The sequence below is a fragment of the Natator depressus genome, chromosome 21 (genome assembly GCF_965152275.1).
Source record: "Natator depressus isolate rNatDep1 chromosome 21, rNatDep2.hap1, whole genome shotgun sequence".
Lineage (NCBI taxonomy): Eukaryota > Metazoa > Chordata > Testudines > Cheloniidae > Natator > Natator depressus.
In genome coordinates, this window is record NC_134254.1 from 14,542,919 (window position 1) to 14,563,891 (window position 20,973).

The following is a 20,973-nucleotide window of genomic DNA, read 5'->3' on the forward strand; positions in this document are numbered from 1 at the left end:
ATATCCAAGCCAATTTGGATCCATCTGCCAAGTAAGACCATGTCTACACTACAGAATTAAGTTGACCTAACTTATGTCAGCATACAGCCATCGCAGTAATTACTTCGCTTGTGTGTGTTGACACTTTGCTCTTTGTGCTGGCGGTGCATGGCCTCACCAGGAGCACTTGTATCGATTGTACTGTGAGGATGGGGCATTGTGGGAGGGCTCCTGAAAGCCAGTAACAGTTGACATGAGCAACTCAGCGTCTACACACTGACACTGCATGGACCTAACTACACCACTTGTGGAGGTGGAGGAGTTCTTAAGTCAGTGTAGTTGGGCAGTGCCGCTGGGCAGGAGAGATGTGTAAGTGTAGACACTTCCATAGTTAGGACAACGTAAGCTGCCCTTGCCCTAACTCTGTAGTTTAGACCCGGTTTAAGATTTAATGAGATGTAGCTGCTTTCCCCAACAACCCAATACAGGACATTAAATGCGTTTCCTCCATCCCCTTATTGTATAAGCTGTCCAGTTTCTCTAACAACGTTAGCTCTGTCCAAACCCCCCAGCGCTGCCGGTGAATCACGGTTTTATTAAGGATCTCTCAAGAGGCACTCTGTTTGAAGGGACCTTTTTGGAAATGTGCCTGTAGGACTGGTGGGAAACAGTGTCCCTGTCCTGTGAGAATTGGTGAGATTGGGAAAAATTTTCCCACCCTGAATTGGAGGGAGGGGCAGAAGTCAAAACTGGGACAAAGTCTCAAGTCTCTGTGAACCAAAAATCTTTTTTTGCATCATTTCAATTTCACACTTTAACATCTGAAAGAATTTCGGTTTTACTATACGGTCAATTTTGAAACATGCCGTTCATTTCAAAAGTGTCAAAATGAGACAGCCCGACAATTTCCAAACTTCTTTCCCTTCCCCCCCAAATGTTTTTGAAAGAAGGAAAGTTTGTCTGACTCTTCTCCGTGAGATGGTTCTGTTTCGGCAAATCAGCATTTCCAAACAAAAATATATTTAGTGGAAAAATTCCGGATTAGCACAAAGGGCCTGGTTCCATTTATATTAAGGCCTCTTTGTTGTGCTGTGGGGTGATGACTGGAGGAATTCTGCACGTACCTCAGGGGCTTTTATCACCCTGTGAGCTGTTGCAGTCTTGTAAAAGGGGAGAGCTGGGAGGCAGAATTCTTCCCTGGTAACCTAAAGGGAACCTGGAGCAGATGTAACTTCTACAGTAAAGCCCCTTCCCACTGCCAGAGCTGTGCAATTTGTGCAAAGTAGAATCAGGCCCAGTGTCGTTTATATTTGCACCATTGTTGCTCAGAGCCAAATATTCAGTTGCTCAGCACTCATAACTGGGGCCCAGATTTTTATAAAAGCTCAGTGTCCAATGTGCACCTATATTGCTGAGCACTTGTGAAAATCTGGTAATTTACTGTGGTGAACAATGGGAGCTGAAGTCTTTTGAAAGTCTAGCCTAGACTGTAGGTGCTAAGCTCTTTTGAAAATTCTGGCTATGATGCATGCCTGAGTCTGTGGCAAGCCTGACCACAGCTCTGAGGGGTTTTAGTGACCCATGCTTTTCAATCTGCTGTTGACTCTGAAACCTAATGTTGAAAAGTTAAAGATCAATAACGTTAACAATATCACTGTCGAGCATCTAAACAGAAACATCTGGCTTTGGTGATTCTCCACCATTATGGGTCACAGTGAGAGACTAAGAGGCAGTGGGGAGCCACTGGCTGTCAAGGGTAACAAAGGCGGGAAATGAGAAGTTCCAATCCTGTGCAAATCTCAAATCCATTTTATCCCAGGGAAGAGAAAAGGGAAATTCATCCAATCCCTAATGCTCTGGCAAATCCTCCAGATTCACAGTTTGCAGTTTCCCAAATGGAACAGTGCATTGTGGGTAAAAAATGCAGTGTGGTGCAACGTAAAGTTCTCTCAGAGTAAATGAAAATGAGAAATTTCCTTTTGCACGAAGGGGCAGCAAATGAGCTAACCACCACTTGCGGCAAACCGAAGCCTATAGACAAGGGAAATGTGCTCCCTAAAATGCTCTGGTTTCAGATTTATTTGAAGCTGCTGCGGGAGTGTCAGTGCCCCCACTATGTCACAGAAATGTCAGTGGCTGTATTATGCCCAGGGCTGGGTACAACCTCCTTGAAGCTAGTGGACATAATAGCCATGCTTCATTCAGGAAGCATGTAAAAAGCAATTAAGCTCCTTTATGGAACAGATAGATGAAACACAGGAGCCACCACCCAAAGCACGGCCACATGCAAGGCTGGCTAGAAATCTGACATATGTGGGTGGAGGGCTTTGAGTAGGGGATGAATACCAATGCAAAGGGCTGGGTATTGTCTGAGAGAGCTGTATGTGCATGTGTGAGAGAAGCACAACAGATGCACATTATGTGTACATCTACACCGCCATAAAACACCCACGGCACAGCCACAGATTGCCAGGGTCAGCTGACTCAGGCTCACCCGGCTATAAAATTGTAGTGTAGATACTTGGGCTGCAGCACAGGCTCCAAGATCCTGCAAGGAGGGAGGGTCCCAGAACCCAGGCTCCAGCCCAAGCCCAGATGTCTACACTGCAAACCATCCTGGTTCAGTGACAAAATGAAGGCGGTGGTTAGAAACAAAAAGGCAACATATAACAAATGGAAAAAAGTGGAAATAGAGAGCAATCAATACAAATTAGAAGCTCGGAAGTACAGAAAATTGATAAGGGAAGCTAAAGACATCAGGCTGGCAGGGCCAGTAAGTACAATAAGGATTTTTTTTAAAGTATACTAGGAACAAAAGAAGTCCTAACAATGTGCCAATACCATTGTTAGTTGGTAAAACTGTTACTAATAATTCAGAAAAGGTAGACGTGTTCAATAAGTATTTCCATTCTGTATTAGGAAGGAAGCAGGATAATGTGTTTGTATCATGTGAAGGTGATGGAGTACTTTCCAGTACATTAGTAATGGAAGAGGATGCTGAACAACATCTGCTAGGGATAAACATTTTTTAAATCAGTGGGCCTGGAAAACTTGCCCCCAGGAGTCTTAAAAATGTTGGCTGAAGAGATTGCATGCCCACTGGTATTAATTTTTAATAATTCTTTGAGGGAAATTTCAGAAGACTGGAACAATGTTAATGTTGTGCCAATGTTCAGAAAGGACAAGCATGATGACCTGGAAAATAGAATGGAAAAGCTGATCCAGGATTCAAGTGATAAAATATTAAAGAATAGGAATAGAATCAATGCCAGTCAACATGGGTGTATGGTAACTGCAGAGATAATATACTGAGATTTTTATAAGGCATCTGATTTAGTACCACACAACATTTTGGATTTAAAAAAAGAAAGAGCATTACACAATATCAATGAAGCATACATTAAATTGGTTATGAACTAGCTAATTGACAGATCTCAAAAAGTAGTGGTCCAAGGGGGAATCTTCATTGTAGGGGTAGTTACTAGTGGGGTTCTGCAGAGATTGGTACTAGGTCTGATCCCATTCAGCATTTGTGTCAGTGATCTGGAAGTAAACGTAAAATCGGGGCTGATAAAATTTGCAAATGAAAGAATAATTGGCCGAACAGAAAACGATGAGGACAGGACCGTCAAACAGAGCGATCTGGATCATTTGGTACAACTGAACGCGAGCGCCTAGTGCGATGCTGTGGCAAAAAACACGGATGCAATTCTTGGCTGGATAAGCAGGGGACTTTTGAGGAAGGAGGTGATTTTGCCTCTGTAAATGGCATTGGTGAGACCGGTACTAGAACACTGTGTCCAGTTCTGGTGTCCACATTTTTTAAAAGGCTATTGAAAATTTGGAGAGGGTGCAGAAAAGAGCCGTAAAAATTTGGTGGCTGGAGAAAATGCCCGACAGGAAGAGACTGAGCTCAATCTGCTCCGCTTATCACAAAGAAGTTTGAGAGGTGACTTCATTACAGTGCATAAATATCTTCATGGAGAGAAAATAATGGATACTAAGGGGGACTTCGACCTAGAAGAGGAAGGCAGAACAAAAGCAGATGGCCACACAAATTTAAATTAGAAATTAGGCTCACATCTTTTAACGGAGGCTGATGAATCATTGGAACAAGCTATCAAGGAAAGTGATTGATTCTCCATATCTGGAGATCTTCAAGTCAAGACCGCATGCCTTTCTGGAAGATGCTTTAGCCAAGCACCAGGTATTGGACTCAGTACAGTGGGAACTGGGCAAAATGTAATGGCCTGCGATACACAGGAGGTGAGACAAGATGATCTAATGTCACCTTCTGGCCTTAACATTAAAAATAAAATCACATGCCTTAGAACACATGGAGCTCCGTCTGTTGCACTTAACAAAGAAGAAGAAAGGGTGACTTGATCACAGCCTATAAGTTCAAGGAATGGTGGAAGCTCCCGAAGAGTGGGGGGGCCCCCACTGGAGCCTGAACAGTGATCCTGCCCCCCATGCCTACCCTTCCCCTGAGTCCCCACCCTCACACACCCCCTCTCCCCAAGTCACCACCCTTGCACTTCCCCTTCTCCCTGAGGCCCCACCCCTTCCTGCAAGGCCCCACCCCTGCACCACCTCTTCCCCTCAAATCCCCACTCCACCTCTTCCACCCAAGACCTGTCCTCCGTCACTCGCCCTTACGGCCGGTAAAAAGTGATGGGGCCATTGCCCTCCGTTCCGGGGCCCTGATAAGTGCCTCTGTATGGAACAGAGTACAGCTATTGAACTTGTTATTCAGGAGATCTGACTAGATGATCACAGTGGTCACTTCTAGCCTTAGAAACTCGGAATACAATCGAAGCGTCTCAGAAATGTCCCTTAATGCAGCACCACTACACCCCAGAAATCTGAATGCCCAACAACGTCATGACTCTAGGCCATACCTGCGTGCTACCCCCGAACGCTGGCCCTGGCTTTTATATGCTGAGAAGCCCTGCCATAAACCACTATGACACAGAAATCCACATACCCCAAAATGCAGCAACGGGATGTGTGACAGAATGCAGCACCGGGTTGTCCGACAAATAGCAGTGGCCCGTAACACAGCACTGCTTAATGCCACACCAATACCATTGCTCAGGAGTATCCGTGCCCCATAAAGCAGCGTTGCTGTCACTTAAATATCAATGAGTGTAACAGGTCGAGCACTTACCGCCACAGCATCTCCTGCTGGTCGTTCAGGAATTAACTCATCCCAACCTCAGAGCGCCTCCTGCTGGCCAGTGTTTCTTTTGTTGTCACTACCTGTCTTTCATGATCAATCTCCACCACTATACTTCAGGCCCCGCGTCCCTCCCGGCCCACGGTGCCCTTTCTCCTGGGTACTGCCCTGTGGCAGTACCCCCACACTCAGGGTCCTTCCCTGCCCAGGGAACCCCAATCCCCTAAGCCCATCATGCCTCAATGACCCACTGCCAGTCTTCATCTAGCCCCTTCCCTCAGGGGCAAACCACAGTCTGAAGTGGCCGCTCGTCATTGGCAAGGGGGTTGGACCTGCTGCCTCTTCTTCCCCTGGCTGCTTCCCCACAGCCCTAATACCTCCTCCGGCCCTAACAGCAAGGCCTCTGCCTGGGGGTTTGCCAGGCTGGAGCTTCCCCAGCTGCTCCTGCCCTTCACCAGCACTGTCCAAAGTACCCATGTCTCCTTCCAGCCCATCTCACTCCAAAGCTGGAGAGAGACTGCCTGCCTTCTGGCCCTGCAGCCCTTTTATAGGGCCCAGCCTGGCCCTGATTGGCTGCCTCCCAGCCTTTTCTGATCTGCTCTCCGTCCCAGCCCTCTCCAAGGGCTGGCTTTTAACCCTTTCAGGACCGGAGCAGGGTGACCGCCCTGCTACAATGACCCAGCACGCGGTACCGCTGGGTTGCAGAAATGTCCGCGCCCACAATAAGAATCGACCCTGTCACACAGAAATGTGATGGGTCTATCCTGCAGCGCTGCTTTTTCACAGAAACGGTCAGTGTCCAACAACGCTGCGCCGACACGTCCCGAAAACCCCGGCACCCCACAACGCAGCTCGGCTGTATCACACCCATTGCAGTGCTCCCTCGAGCGTCGCACAGCTGGTTCACAGGAGTATCGAGGACCTAGGCACCACCACGTCGCAGAAACGCCAGTGCACCAGACTGCGGCACGGCGAGATCAAAGAAACGTTAGTGGGTCGAGCTACGTCGCAGAAAGGTCATTGCCCCTGAAGGCAGTGCAGCTGTGTCATAGGAATGCCAACGCCCCATAAGACAGTATCACCATGCCAGGGAAATGTCAGGTCCCCACAATGCACTGCGTCCCAGTAAAGGCAATGCCTCGTAACCTTGGACGGCTGGGTCAGAGATGCGTCGGGGCCCCTGTAATGGGATGCGCTGACTCAGCTCCTCACCCGCTGCTATGAAGCGAGCGCTGATTGAAAGACAAGCTGTTGGCAGAGGTGACCAATTAACTGAGGGACGACCCAGCTGAGGGGCTAACGGGGTGGAAGTGTCCCCAGCTGGTAGGCCTGTGTCGGCAAACAGGAAGGAAGTGCTGGGAGAGGGCAGGGAGCCAGAAGGAAGGCAGAAGTTGGCAGGACTGGCTGCTGCTACGACTACTGTACCCTTGCCCAGAAGCAAGGGGGGAAGCTGGCTCTTGATTGTGAAGGTAGTTCATAACAAAGCACCGTGAAGGTTGAGAAGACCTGGAGTGGTTGTGGTCAGCCACTGAGCTGGAGAGGACTCTCAGGGGACCACCCTGTGACAGCCCCGTATGCCACAGTCATCTCAGTGTCCCCATGGCACACAACTGCCTTGTCACAGGGAGCAGGGCTCTGGCCCCTCCACCCCACTAGCAAGCGAGAGAGATGGGGCGAGATGCACCACAGACGGCTCAGAGGAGGAAGGATCTCCACCTTCCCCTGCTGAGATCCCAGAGTGCTGCTGTCCCCTGCAGACACCAGCAGGGGTAGCAGGCCCCTAGGCTAGTTGGTGGCTGTGTGGTCACCCACCGGCTTCACAGGCACCCGCCCTTCCCCACCTCCTGCTGTTATTTGCTGCCTGCGCTTGTTGCACCTTGTCTGTCTGCATCCTTTTCGCAGCGGGGCTCTGACCCCTGACTGGTGCCCCCTGGTGATACTCCAACCCCCGCGCACAAAGCACAACCCCCATGACAACAGGCCCTGCTCTGCCAGGAGGAGACCCAGCGGTGGGCAACCGGCCACACGTGCCCCGAACCGGGAGAGGGTGCGAGGCGAACGGCCATGGGGGACACCTGTCCACTGCTCCACTCCTTTCTGCTGGCACCAAGCGCACATGCTGGGGTTCGAAACGCAGTAACAAAAGCCTTTGCTAGGGAACACATTTCAACATGTTAGTTTTCCCAGGCCAGCTTTCAAAATCCCCTTTCTATTGCTTCTGTGCCGATTGCCCTTGTCTCACTTGGCTCCTGGCTTCAGGCTGCATTAAGTGGGATTTATTAGCAACTTTAATCAGCTGAAAGAAAGAAAAGAAAAGAAAAGAAAAGAAAAGATGCTAACCTCCAGGCCCCTATTTCAGGAGACCCCTTTCCCAAGGAACTGGAGCTGTCTTTCTTGGCAGGCAGAGCTAGCCAATGCCTGTGCGGGGACTGTATATGTTCCCCACACTCTGTTGTCAGCGTCAAATGCAGTTTGATTTTTCCCCACTCCAAAGCTCGAGGTGGCGGGGGGGGGGGGGGGGTGGAGAGCGCGGGCAGCAGGGGGTGCCAAGAATGCAGTCAAACGGCCTGACAGACAGCTGTCAGGGAGCCATCCTGGGAAGGGAGTCCCTGGATATGTTGCTTCTTCAAAGTCAGATGAAGCTGAGCATCTGCTCTCCCTGGGAGCCCCCTGGGGCTATATCATTGATTGCATTTGTCTTCTGAAGAGCCCCAGGTGAAATATTAATGAATCACAGCTCACGTCTGAGTATCATTATTTCATTTTACAGGTGGGGAAACTGAGGCACGGAAGGGGGAAGTGACTCACCCAAGACCACACAGTGAGAGTTAATGGCTGAGCCAGGAACTGAACGCTTGACTCCCAGTGCAGTGCCGTAACCACAAAGCCATCCTTGATCCCTAGTGATAAATGAACCCTCCACTCCTGCCAGAGACAATGGGGGAGGTGGCTGGGGAGCGAAAACCTGGCAACCAGCTCTGCGCTGCAGCCTAATGAACATCACGGCAACCACATGCAGCTGCAGGACAACTAACTGTGGCATGTAACCTATCACTTAAATCACCCACTGCACACAATGACTGGAGGGTTGCTAATGTGAAGCTGATCTTTTTTAAAAAGCTTCATGGACGATCCTGGAAATTACAGGCTGGTAAGATTAACTTCAGTACCAGGCAAACTGGTTGAAACTATAGTAAAGGACAGAATTATCAGACACAGAGCTGAACATGATATGTTGGGGAAGAGTCTGCATGGTGTTTGTAAAGGGAAATCATGCCTCAGTCTGTTAGAACTCTTTGAGAGTGTCAACAAGCATGTGGACAAGGGGGATCCAGTGGATATAGTGGACTTGGACTTTCAGAAAGCCTTTGACAAGGTCTCTCATCAAAGGTTCTTAAGCAAAGTAAGGAGTCATGGGATAAGAGGGAAGGTTCTCTCATGGGTCAGTAACTGGTTAAAAGACAGGGAACAAAGGGTAGGAATAAATGGTCAGTTTTCACAGTGAAGAGAGGTATATGGCGGGACTGTATAGAGGACTAGTGCTGTTGAATGAATTCATACATCTTCTGGAAAAGGGGGTGAACAATGATACAAAATTGCTCAAGATTGTTAAGTCCAAAGTTGGCTGCGAAGCGTTACGAAGGGATCTCACAAAACTGGGTGACTGGGCAACAAAGTGGCAGATGAAATTCAATGTTGATAAATGCAAAGTAATGCACATTGCAAAACATAATCCCAGCTATACATATACAATGATGGGGTCTAAATTAGCTCAAGGAAGAGATCTTGGAGTCATTGTGGCTAGTTCTCTGAAAACATCCACTCAATGTGCAGCGGCAGCCAAAAAGGCGAACAGAATGTTGGGAACCATTAGGAAAGGAATCGATAATAAGGCAGAAAATGCCATAATGCCTCTATATAAATCCATGGTACATCCACACCTTGAATACTGTGTGCGGTTCTGGTCGCCCCATCTCAAAAAGATATATTAGAATTCGAAAAGGTGCAGAGAAGGGCAACAAAAATGCCCCCAAATGTTGCCAGAATGATTAGGGGTATGGAACAGCTTCCACATGAAGAGATATAAGGTGGACTATAAGGTGGATAGAAAGCTGGCTAGATTGTCGGGCTCAACGGGTAGTGATCAATGGCTCCATGTCTAGTTGGCAGCCGGGATCAAGTGGAGTGCCCCAAGGGTTGGTCCTCGGGCCGGGTTTGTTCAATATCTTCCTAAATGATCTGGAGGATGGTGTGGATTGCACCCTCAGCAAGTTTGCAGATGACACTAAACTGGGAGGAGAGGTAGATATGCTGGAGGATAGGGATAGGATACAGAGGGCCCTAGACAAATTAGAGGATTGGGCCAAAAGAAATCTGATGAGGTTCAACAAGGACAAGTGCAGAGTCCTGCACTTAGGACGGAAGAATCCCATGCACCGTGACAGACTAGGGACCGAATGGCTCGGCAGCAGTTCTGCAGAAAAGGACCTAGGGGTTACAGTGGACGAGAAGCTGGATATAAGTCAACAGTATGCCCTTGTTGCCAAGAAGGCCAATGGCATTTTGGGCTGTATACGTAGGGGCATTGCCAGCAGATCAAGGGACGTGATTGTTCCTCTCTATTCGACATTGGTGAGGCCTCATCTGGAGTACTGTGTCCAGTTTTGGGCCCCACACTACAAGAAGGATGTGGAAAAAATTGGAAAACGTCCAGCGGAGGGAAACAAAAATGATTAGGGGTCTGGAACACATGACTTATGAGGAGAGGTTGAGGGAACTGGGATTGTTTAGTCTGCGGAACAGAAGAATGAGGGGGGTTTGATAGCTGCTTTCAACTACCTGAAAGGGGTTCCAAAGAGGATGGATCTAGACTATTCTCAGTGGTAGCAGATGACAGAACGAGGAGTAATGGTCTCAAGTTGCAGCGGGGGAGGTTTAGGTTGGATATTAGGAAAAACTTTTTCACTAGGAGGGTGGGGAAACACTGGAATGCATTACCTAGGGAGGTGGTGGAATCTCCTTCCTTAGAAGTTTTTAAGGTCAGGCTTGACAAAGCCCTGGCTGAGATGATTTAGTTGGGGATTGGTCCTGCTTTGAGCAGGGGGGTGGACTAGATGACCTCCTGAGGTCCCTTCCAACCCTGATAGTCTATGATTCTATGATATTGAATTACCTGGGGCTGTTCATCTTAGTAAAGAGAAGACTAAGGGGGGTTGTGATAGAGGTCTATAAAATCAGGAATGGTGTGGATAAAGTGAAAGGGAAGGATTATTTACCCGTTCACATAACATAAGAACCAGGGGTCACCCAACATGAATAGGCACCAGGTTGTAAACAACCATAAGGAAGTACTTCCTCACATAACACACAGCCAACCTGTGGAACTCATTGCCAAGGGATGTTGTGAAGGCCAAAAATATAACTGGGTTCAAAAAGCGTTAGATAAATTCATGGAGGATATGTCCATTAATGGCTATTAGGCAAGAGGGGCAGGGATGCACCCCATGCTCTGGATATCCCTAAACTTCTGACTGCTAGAAGCTGGGACTGGAGGACAGTGGATGGATCACTTGATAATTGCCCTCTGAAGCACCTGGCACCAGCTCCTGTCAGACTGGGATTATGTTATCCAGTGTGCAATACTTTGCATTTATCAGCAATGAATTTCAACTGCCATTTTGTTGCCCAGTCACCCAGTTTTGTGAGATTCCATTATAACTCTTCGAAGTCAGCTTTGGACTTAACGATCTCGAGTAATTTTGTATCATCTGCTAACTTTGCCACCTCATTGTTCACCCCCTTTTCCAGATCATATGTGAATATGCTGAACAGCACTGGTCTCGGCCTAGATCCTTGGGGGACCTCGCTATTTACCTCTCTCCATTACGAAAACTGTGTCCTAGCCTTTGTTTCCTATCTTTTAACCAGTTACTGATCCATGGGGGGACCTTCCCTCTTATCCCATGTCTGCCTGTACAATTGCTGTCCGGTACTCTGGGAAAATCTCTGAAGAGTTCATTGGAGGGAAGGAACAGGGTAGTGCATGAGATACACTCAAGGATGGATGTTCCGCCCCCTTCACAAAGACATCAAATATGCAGAAGAGAAGATCTCTAACTGTCCGAAGAAGACGGACAATCTCCAAACAGGACACTCTGGTAAGAAGAGAGGACGGAACATTCGACAAGGGACAGCAGGACAGCAGAATGGGGTGTGGGAGCAAAGGCATGAGATATAACTGCAAGATTGGATGGGGTTCTGGAGGCGGTAGGCAAGACTTGACTGGTGCTGATGGTGCACTGGTGATGCACCAACATCCTATTCTGGCATTTCCTAACTCCAGAGTACTTGACTTTGCAACCTTCGTATTCTTTTAATATAGTTTTTGTCTATTTAATTTCCTAGATTTTTATAAACCCAAACTGAACAAACAGAAATTCCATCATGTGGCATCATATTGACACCCACCTGGGTCATCAGCAGGGTTAGAAGCCTCTAGAGCAGTGGTGGGCAACCTGCGACCAGTCAGGTTAATCCACTGGTGGGCCATGAGACAGTTTGTTTACACTGACCATCCGCAGGCAAAGCTGTCCGCAGCTTCCAGTGGCCGTGGTTCGCCATTCCCAGCCAATGGGAGCTGCGGGAAGCTAATTGTGCTAATTATTAAATTACTACACTCTCGCTGTCTCTCTCCTTCCCTCTCTTTTCTTTCTGCACATGATACATGGAATCAAGTCATGATCACTGTCAGCTAGGCAACCATTAATTGCCTAGCAAGGGGAATACTGAGTAGAAGTGGGAAAACAGTATTACCTTGGGACACAGATTGAAATACTGTGTCCAGTTCTGGTCTCCGCACTTTAAATATGATGTTGAAAAACTGGAAAGGGTTCAGGAAAGAGCTGCAAGAAGGAATCAAGGTCTGGAGAACCTGCCTAATAGCAGGAAACTTAAGAAGCTTGAACTTCATAGCTTACCCAAGAGAAGGTTAAGAAGTGACTTCATCCTGGCCTATTAGTGCCTACAAGGGGAAAAGGTTTCCAATATAAGAGGGCTCTTGAATGTAGCAGACAAAGATAGAACATGAACCAGTGGCTGGAAGCTAAACTAGATAAATTCAGACCCGAAATAAGACCCACATTTTTAACAGAGAGGGGAATTGACCATTGGGACAAATTGCCAACCGGTGTGGTGGATTTTCCATCACTTGAAGTCTTTAAATCAAGACTGGGCACCTCTTGCTCAGCTCAACCCAAAATAATTGGGTTTGATGCAGGAATCCCTGGGTGAGGGTCTCTGGCCTGTGTTATGCTGGAGGTCAGACAAGGTGATCATAATGGTCCCTTTTGCCTTGGAACCTATGACCGCACGGATCTATGTGCCACCTTCTCCATCCCCTTTGCTTTCCTTATTCCCATTTGGTACCTTGGCTAGTAATCACCAGCCCTGGCAGTTAACGAGAGGAGTCCGTTCCAAAATAACCATGAGACTGATTTGAAAATTATGAGACTTTGAAAAAATAAATAAAAGATGTTGAGGCTTTGGTATGTCCTCGGATTGGTTAACCTTTAGGCAATGCTATCTGCTCACCAATATATGTGTGTGTGTGTGTGATTCTCCCTAAACACGCACACAGCCTTCCACCCAGCTGTTCACAGGGGATCTCCCTTTACCCTCCCTTCCCTCCTGTGATGGGAGACCTGTCGTTGTCGCTCAGGAGGTCACCTAGTCCAACCCCCTGCTCAAAGCAGGACCAATCCCCAACCATGTCCTTTCCCTACCGTTCTCCTCCGTCCACAAACTCTGCCCTCTACTCATTGTTCCCAGCCCAGCTTAGAATACCAGCCTGCAGCCAACCCCTCCGTCCTGGTTAGCTGGCGGCAAGAACCCCACGCCTGCCAGCCCAAATATGACACCTGGTCCTGTGGTGTCTGAGTGCGGCACACAATTCAAAAGTACAAAGGCTCAGAGCACCAAGGTGTTGTTCTCCCCCGCTTCCTCTGAGACAGCAGATCAGCGGCAAGATCAGGGCATAGCTTACATATGTCTCATCACCATTACACTGCCTTACACCAACGCCGCTGAATTGGGTCCAGTAAGCTGCCATCACAAGTGTGAACACGTGCTGGGAAGCATGAAAGGTGGTGTAGCTAAGAGCCAGCTGTGCATGCTCTCAGGGAGTGCCACACAGAGACGGATTACTGTTTTGTGGAGCCCTAGGCCAGAACAAGTGGGGGCCCCTCCCCACCCCCATCCGCCCCCACCTTCCCCACGCTCCTGCCAGGGAGTGGGGTCAGGGCATGGGGGCTTCCCGCGCTCCCTGGTAGGAGCAGCAGGTGGGCAGGAAGAGCGGCGCAAGCCCCAGTGCCCTAACCCCACTTCCTGGCATGAGTTCTGGGCAGGCAGGCGGAGTGGGTTGGGGCGCAGGGTGCCCATTTTTCCAAGGCCCCCCAATTGGCCAGGTCCCCTGGGTCTGGGCCCCATTGGCCCAGTGGCTAATCTGCCACCAGTGCCATGTTCGGGGCAGCACGTGCAGGAGAGATGGTCTGGAACTGGAATTTCTGCTCCTCAGGAAATTCTGACATTATTCTACTCAGAATGAAAAGCCAAAACTAAAAAACATTCTGACATTTTTATTTTGATATTATTATTTATTAGATACATTACGGTAGTGCCTAGGTGCCCCAGTCATGCACTAGGACCCCATTGTGCTAGGCACTGTACATTATTTATTAGGTGTATTATGGTAGCACCTCGGAGCCCAGTCCTAGACCCAGAACCCAATGTTCTAGGTGTTGTACAGACACAGAACAAAAAGATGGGCCCTGCCCCAAGAAAACACCATCTAGGTCTGTCAAGGTTCCTTCCCCACTCTGAACTCTAGGGTACAGATGTGGGGACCTGCATGAAAACCTCCTAAGCTTACTTTTACCAGCTTAGGTTAAAACTTCCCCAAGGTACAAACTATTTTACCCTTGGACTTCCACTGCCACTACCAAACATTTATCTGGGTTTATTTTTATTAGGAAAGCGTCATTTGGAAACGTCTTTCCCCCCAAAATCCTCCCAACCCTTGCACCCCACTTCCTGGGGAAGGTTTGGTAAAATCCTCACCAATTTGCATAGGTGACCACAGACCCAAACCCTTGGATCTTAGAACAATGAAAAAAGCATTCAGTTTCCTTACAAGAAGACTTTTAATAGAAGTAAAAAAGAATCACCTCTGTAAAATCAGGATGGTGAATACCTTACAGGGTAATTAGATTCAAAACATAGAGAATCCCTCTAGGCAAAACCTTAAGTTACAAAAAAGACACACAGACAGGAATATTCATTCTATTCAGCACAGCTATTTTCTCAGCCATTTAAAGAAATCATAATCTAACACATACCTAGCTAGATTACTTACTAAGTTCTACGACTCCATTCCTGTTCTGTCCCCGGCAAAAGCATCACACAGACAGACACAGACCCTTTGTTTTTCTCCCTCCTCCCAGCTTTTGAAAGTATCTTGTCTCCTCATTGGTCATTTTGGTCAGGTGCCAGCGAGGTTATCTTTAGCTTCTTAACCCTTTACAGGTGAAAGGATTTTTCCTCTGGCCAGGAGGGATTTTAAAGGTGATTACCCTTCCCTTTATGTTTATGACAAGGTCTAAGACAAAAGACGACAGATGGAGACACATGGACTGATAGGGGAGTATAAGGAAACAAGGACACAAGGCCAGTGAGTGTGATAGGCAGTGACCCAACAGTCAGTGCATCAGATTGGAACTCAGAACTCCTGGGTTCTATTCCCAGCTCCACCACTGACGACTCACTGGGCAAACTGATCCTCTTCTCTGGCTCTCAATTTATCCATATGCAAAATGGGGCTAATACTACTGGCTCGCCCCACATGAGATCCTGGGGTGAAAGGAGCTCTAGAAACGCAAAGGATGATAGTGTTGAAATGTTTCATTTAAACTTGTATAGTCTAATTAAATATTCCAAACCACACACATACCACATATTTAGAGATACAACATTATATCATATATCAGCATGATGCAATATTAAAATTAATATTTTAGTATCACATACAAGTGTTCCAATTTCTATGAAGCTGTCTTTTTTTTTTTTTACAGTAAACTCTTCTGACAAAATTTTTTTCAATCAGCTCTAATATTTGGCCTGCTCCAAGCAGCCATAGCATCAGCACAAAACCATAGAGGCCTCTTTCATGGTCAAGCGATATTGTGCGTTATCTTCTCAGGGTGAAATTCACCCCCAGGCAAAGGGCTGTCCCCTTATGCCCTATTTTAAGGGGTTACATGAAATTTAAGTTGCTCCTAATGCTGGTGTTTTGCACTAGGGTAAACGATAGCCTTTCAGACCAGGCTACCATCTCCAGCGAGGCCAGGTGTGTCACTGGCACATGGCCTCCTTTTGTTATTTTGCTGGCATCACTGATATTCCTGGTGCACACGTAATCAGAGTGCCAGGTCGGGTGGGTGTACAGTAGGAGCTAGGGGTATGGTTTCCCTGCTCATGTGCACCTATTCGTACTCGCCCTCATCACACGCCAAGTGTAGGCATAGCCACAGAGAGCACGCTGCCATTCACACTGCCGTATAACAGGAGCCGCCTGCCTTTGGTGCAAAATCAGATTTTTCCTGAATTCCACGGCCTACTTACACCGCCTCAATTGCAGCACTTACACGTGCCTCTTCAAAGTTGCACCCCACCGGCCCACATACAGGTAGTGAAGATATCCCCACGTCTCCAGAAGGTGAAACAGTAAACAGCCTGTCCAGCAGTGTGAACAGTTACTGCCTTACTCTGGGACAGGGGAGCCCCTGATGCTCCTCTCATGTTGATTTCGCATCTACTGCAATGTCTGCTGCCAACTCCCGATTTCCATCAGCGTGAGAGGAGAAAGTAACGGCTAGTGCAACTCAGCATGGAATTAATTCATCACTGCACCAAGCCACTGCATCTGTTGTAGTACTCTCACCTCCCCTAGGGACATGGGACCTGACTCCCCTCTTGCATTTTAGCTCCACTGAGGTCACTTTGGCCCCCTTCCCAAGCGACAGCCCTCTCCACCACATGCCGCCCCAGAACGAGGTATGCTCGGTGCAGTCACGCCATACTTACAGCTCCTCCAGGAAGCGCAGGTGCTGGAACGGACTGGGTTGCAGCTCGCTAATGTTGTTCATGCTCAGATCACTAAAGGAGAAGAAAGACAGAAGTCTCTGATCAGTTATTTTTGGGGGCTCGCCTGGCATAAACCACTCCCTGCTCTGCTGGCTGGGCTCTGGCGAGGGAGGATACGCCCTTGTCAACGGCATCTCAGCTCTAACATGGCAAGCAGAAAAAAACTCCCAGGCTCTGGGGGAAAATATCAGTGCACAAAGCAGGATGAAAGATGTAATCATAGTAATTAATACTATATTCTTCTAGAGCATCTTTCATCTGAGCATCTCAAGCATCAGCCGGTTTACGAAGCTTCCCATCAGCCCCATAAGTGTTATTATCCCACTTCGGGAAACCCAGGCACTGAGCGGTTTGGAATATTATTTCTTTAGACCCAGTAGTGTCCTGTTCTAGCCATTATCCACACTGCTCCCTGCAGGGGGATCTCGTCCAGGGTAGCAGCACACACCTGCCCTGCAGAGGTGATAGCGAGTTGTTGAAGAGGGAATGCGTCTTGGCTTGCTCTGAACTGTTAACAGCCAGGCAAAGGATCATGACGAAGACTGCAGGGCCTGGAATTTGCTCCAAACCTTGTTGCAAAGTCCACGTCCTACTTTATACACAGATTTGGAAGGATTGGCTTGTAATCGGTCAACGTCAGTAAATGTCGATTTCCCCGTGCAAAAACAGATGAAAAAAATATTTCCATCAATAACAACCAAAATTTACAGAGAAGTAAAGTAAGAAAAATGCAACGTGAGGACTAATTAGAGCTTGTTTTAATGCTATTTACTTGGCATATTTTGACCTGTGATGTTGACAATTCATGTTTCAATGGTTATAAAACTTTAACTTTTCGAATCTTAGTGTTTATTGTCATTAAATAATTGTCTGAACCCCCCCCTCATAATTTCCTACAACTGTGAAAATCAGTAAATACTGAAAAGCTGCTTAAATATCAATATTATCAATTGAAATTATAAACCAATAAAAATAAAAGTTGAATTCTGCCAAGCCTATTTGAAGAAATACTGAAGAAAACCGCTTCAGATTTGGCTTTTTTCTAGTTCTGTGGCTTCTGGCTGAGGCCCCGTTTAGTATCTGTTTAATATCTGACACATTCACTCTCAGGAGACCAGATACTTCATTGGAAAGTGACGGATTTGACTGACTTCCATCTCCAACCTTTATAACCTACTAGTCCATCATGTGTCGACCATACAATTAAGAGTAACAAAACCCCGTGTGCTATTCCATAGATCAAGAGTAAGTTTGTGGCTAAAACTCTACACCAGGTGCTCCTAGACATTCTCCCTTCAGGAAATCAGCAAGGGCAATGAGTTAGCAGGAACGGATGAAAGGAACAGGCAGGTACGGCTGTGGCTCCATAAAACTGCGCCTATCCTGGAGGGAGGGAGGGCCAGCTTCCCAGTGCCGTTCCATGAATCGGCTTGGCAGGACAGCCCATGCCCAGGGTGCCGATGGAATTGTAAGGATCTGGGCTAGTACAGCTGTGAACAGGAGGTAGACGCGCAGCTGCGCTACTGAAGCCAGGCTGGAAAGTTCCCCCCCCCCCCCCGCCAATGCCCCATTGTACAACTGGAGCAGGTCTGTGATCACTGCCATCGTGACCAACACACTGGCATTATAACTGGGGACTTCCGGAGCTAAAAGCAGAAGCTGCTACAGCCTGAACTAAAGTGTCAAGGCTCCCTCGCTGTGTGGTGACAGACTCACATCCCCTGTGGATCTGGGACACTCTCACACATCAAGGGGAGCGGGCATCAGGCCCTGGCTGTTAGGGCCGGTCAACAAATTTCCATCTAAACTTTTTTTTGATGGAAAATTGGACTTTTGACTAAATACTTTTTTGTCCTTTTTGGGTGGAAGAAAAAGGGCTTTCTCATAGGAAAACTCAACATTCTGTGGTTTTTCAGCCAAAATGTGGTAGGTTTTCAGTTGAAAACTATGCAAAATTGGAAACGAAAATGGCTGGAACTGAAAAATATTTGAGTTTGGGGCCCTGAAAAATTTCAGTTTTTGGATGAAAAAAAAAAATCAAATTTTTCTCCTTAATAAAGTTTTCCCTTGTTTTATACACAGATTTGGTGCTTGTTAAGAGCAGCCAGTGGAGGTCTGTCTGTAGCTTTTCCCTACCGGTTAGGCTCGAGCCAGTGATGTTTGGTAAATTTTAAAAGGAAACCCTTTTTGTTGCCAAAAACAACTGGCAGAACGGTTACACTTGGACCAATGGATAGGACACTAGACTGGCAATCAAGACTGCTGGGTCCTTTTCCCAGCTCTACCATTGATTTAGGCTACATTTTTCAAAAGGTTTCAGAGTAGCAGTTGTGTTAATCTGTATTCGCAAAAAGAAAAGGAGTACTTGTGGCACCTTAGAGACTAACCAATTTATTTGAGCATAAGCTTTCGTGAGCTACAGCTCACTTCATCACTTTCAAAAGCTGACTCTGTTTTTTGATGTCCATCTTGAAACACCTAATGTATAATTATTGGAGGAAGAGACTCATCAGACCGCTCATCGCTGGGGCATTCTTGCTTTTATTTATTATTTGGATTAGAATAGTGTCAAGATTGGGGTCGCATTGTGCTGGGCACTGTACAAACATATAGTGAAAGAGAGCCCCTGCCTTCCTTACAGTTTAAATGGATGAGAGAGGCAAACGGTAAGTGGGGAAACAGAGGCACAGAGTGGTGAAGGGATTTGCCCAAGGTCACATGGTAGGTCAGTGGCAGAGTGAGGAATAGGCTCCAGGTCTCCTGAGTCCCATCCCAGTGCCTCATCACTTACTGTCCTCCACTGACATCAATGGAGTTACAGCAGAGATGAATCTGACCTCACCGTTATTTCAGCAGAAGTGCTAGAGACCAGCTCCATTCACATAGGCACCTGGTGGCAGATGCTGTGGTCCTCCTGTTCCCTTCCCCCCACTAACTATTGAGCGCCAGTCTCTTCACACAGAACCTTAAATGAAGCCTAAAATCATCTCTTTGGCCCCAGCCCATCTAGTCTGGCTCTAAACCAAAATGCCACAGTTGAGTGAAACACATTCCTGGAATTGCCAGCTCAATCTCCCGTCCAGGAACCTTCCTTCCCCCCAACCCTGCGTTTGAAGGCAGATCCCAAGAGCTTTTGAAATCTTCCACACGCCCCTCACAGCTGACTCTTGCCAATCCCCGAGAGCTTCACTCACCTGGCCTCACGCGGTTACATTGATCAAGATTTCAAGAAAACCAAATCTAAATATTCACCTTAAGCGCTCCCGAAACTTGTATACACAGGAAAATGGAGCCACCGTTCATGGAAGCGTGATTCAGAGAGTCAGGACTCATAACTTATCTGGCCCCCCAGGGGTAACTTAATATATTTACTTTGATGTCACTCTCCTTTCACAAACAGGCCCTTTCCCTATTAGCTGGCGCAGAAAAGCAGAAATAAACTAGAGGGTGCTACTCTCCTCCTACCCCCTGACCCCATGCCTCCCTGCCCCAGATACACTGCTAAGACCATGGACAATGGGCTGGATCTGTTCCTACCAGAAAGTCACCAAGGTTTTTTAAAGCAGTGATGCCATCAGTAGGGCAAAGAGATTGCCTCGTTGGCATGAGTTTTCTCTTCTCTCTAGGATCTCTAATGAAGGGTGAATTCTTGTAGCAACCGGAGCACTCTGAATGGCTGAGCTGGAGCCAGGCAGACTCTCTAGGAGTGCGGAACGAGACGCCAAAGGAGTCGGTTATAAAACTGGGCACAGGAGACCAAACCCAAGCCTGATGTAAGCCCCCACTAGTCCCGAGGGGAGCTGCACATGCTTCCACCACAGGCGATTTTGGCCCCCAATGTTGAAAGAAGCTGCAATGTGAGGACCTGCAAATATGGAGTTCATGTCCACCGCAGCCACCAAGTCTGACCTGAGGGCTTCCTAGGAGGCCAGCCACGGGAGAGTCTACAGCCTGGTCCCGCATGTGTGCAGCTGAATCACGTAACTCTCTGGCAGGTGTGTTTGCTTCCCCTTGCAAGCCACATGGGCAAACACAGGGGCGCGCACTGTGCTGGGAAAAATCACGCACATGTTGCTGAGCCACGGCAACCATCTTCTCCTCCAGGGTCATTTCTACGTAACAGGACGGTGAAGAGTCCAGAGGTGGGTCTGAACTACAGACCCAGATCCAAACGTCGCTTGGAGGAAGCTTGGGTGGATCCACACGGGCCCCTCTTTGTAAAATGGGCAGAGCCAACCCCTACGATCCAACCCTGGGGCCTGGGCGTCCCCTGGGATGTTTCCTCTCCAGTGCACAGTTTGGCAAAGCTCAGAAGGGCTGGAGGTTGAGCCAGGGCTCGGCCTCGGAGTTCAGCCAAACCTTTGGGGCTGAGGAGGGTTATTGTTGTACAGGGACACGGCTGGATGCTCCTGTCTGAGCTGCAAGCAGGCGGCCCCCACAGACAGGTCAGCATGAGGAGTGGTAAGGGAATTGGGGAAATCCTAAACCCAGCATACCCCTTTCACTGGCCTGTGGGGAACAGCTCAGAGGTCACAAACCCTTTCTTTGCACAGAGCTGCAGCACCTTCTCCTGCCCTCTCCTTTGCCACGTCGCCCCTTTCCCACTCCAGCCTCCACCT

The 20,973-nt window shown here is 47.9% G+C and overlaps 1 protein-coding gene across 4 annotated transcripts in view; it reads right to left on the minus strand.

Annotated features, from left to right (window-relative positions):
- The window catches only part of LGR6 (leucine rich repeat containing G protein-coupled receptor 6), a 203,159-nt gene that overhangs the window by 120,655 nt on the left and 61,531 nt on the right, over positions 1-20,973 (minus strand). For all 4 annotated transcript variants that reach the window (XM_074936146.1, XM_074936145.1, XM_074936144.1 and 1 more), the window contains exon 2: positions 16,295-16,366. In XM_074936146.1, the coding sequence (XP_074792247.1) occupies positions 16,295-16,366 (72 nt within the window). The remainder of the gene's footprint in view (positions 1-16,294; positions 16,367-20,973) is intronic.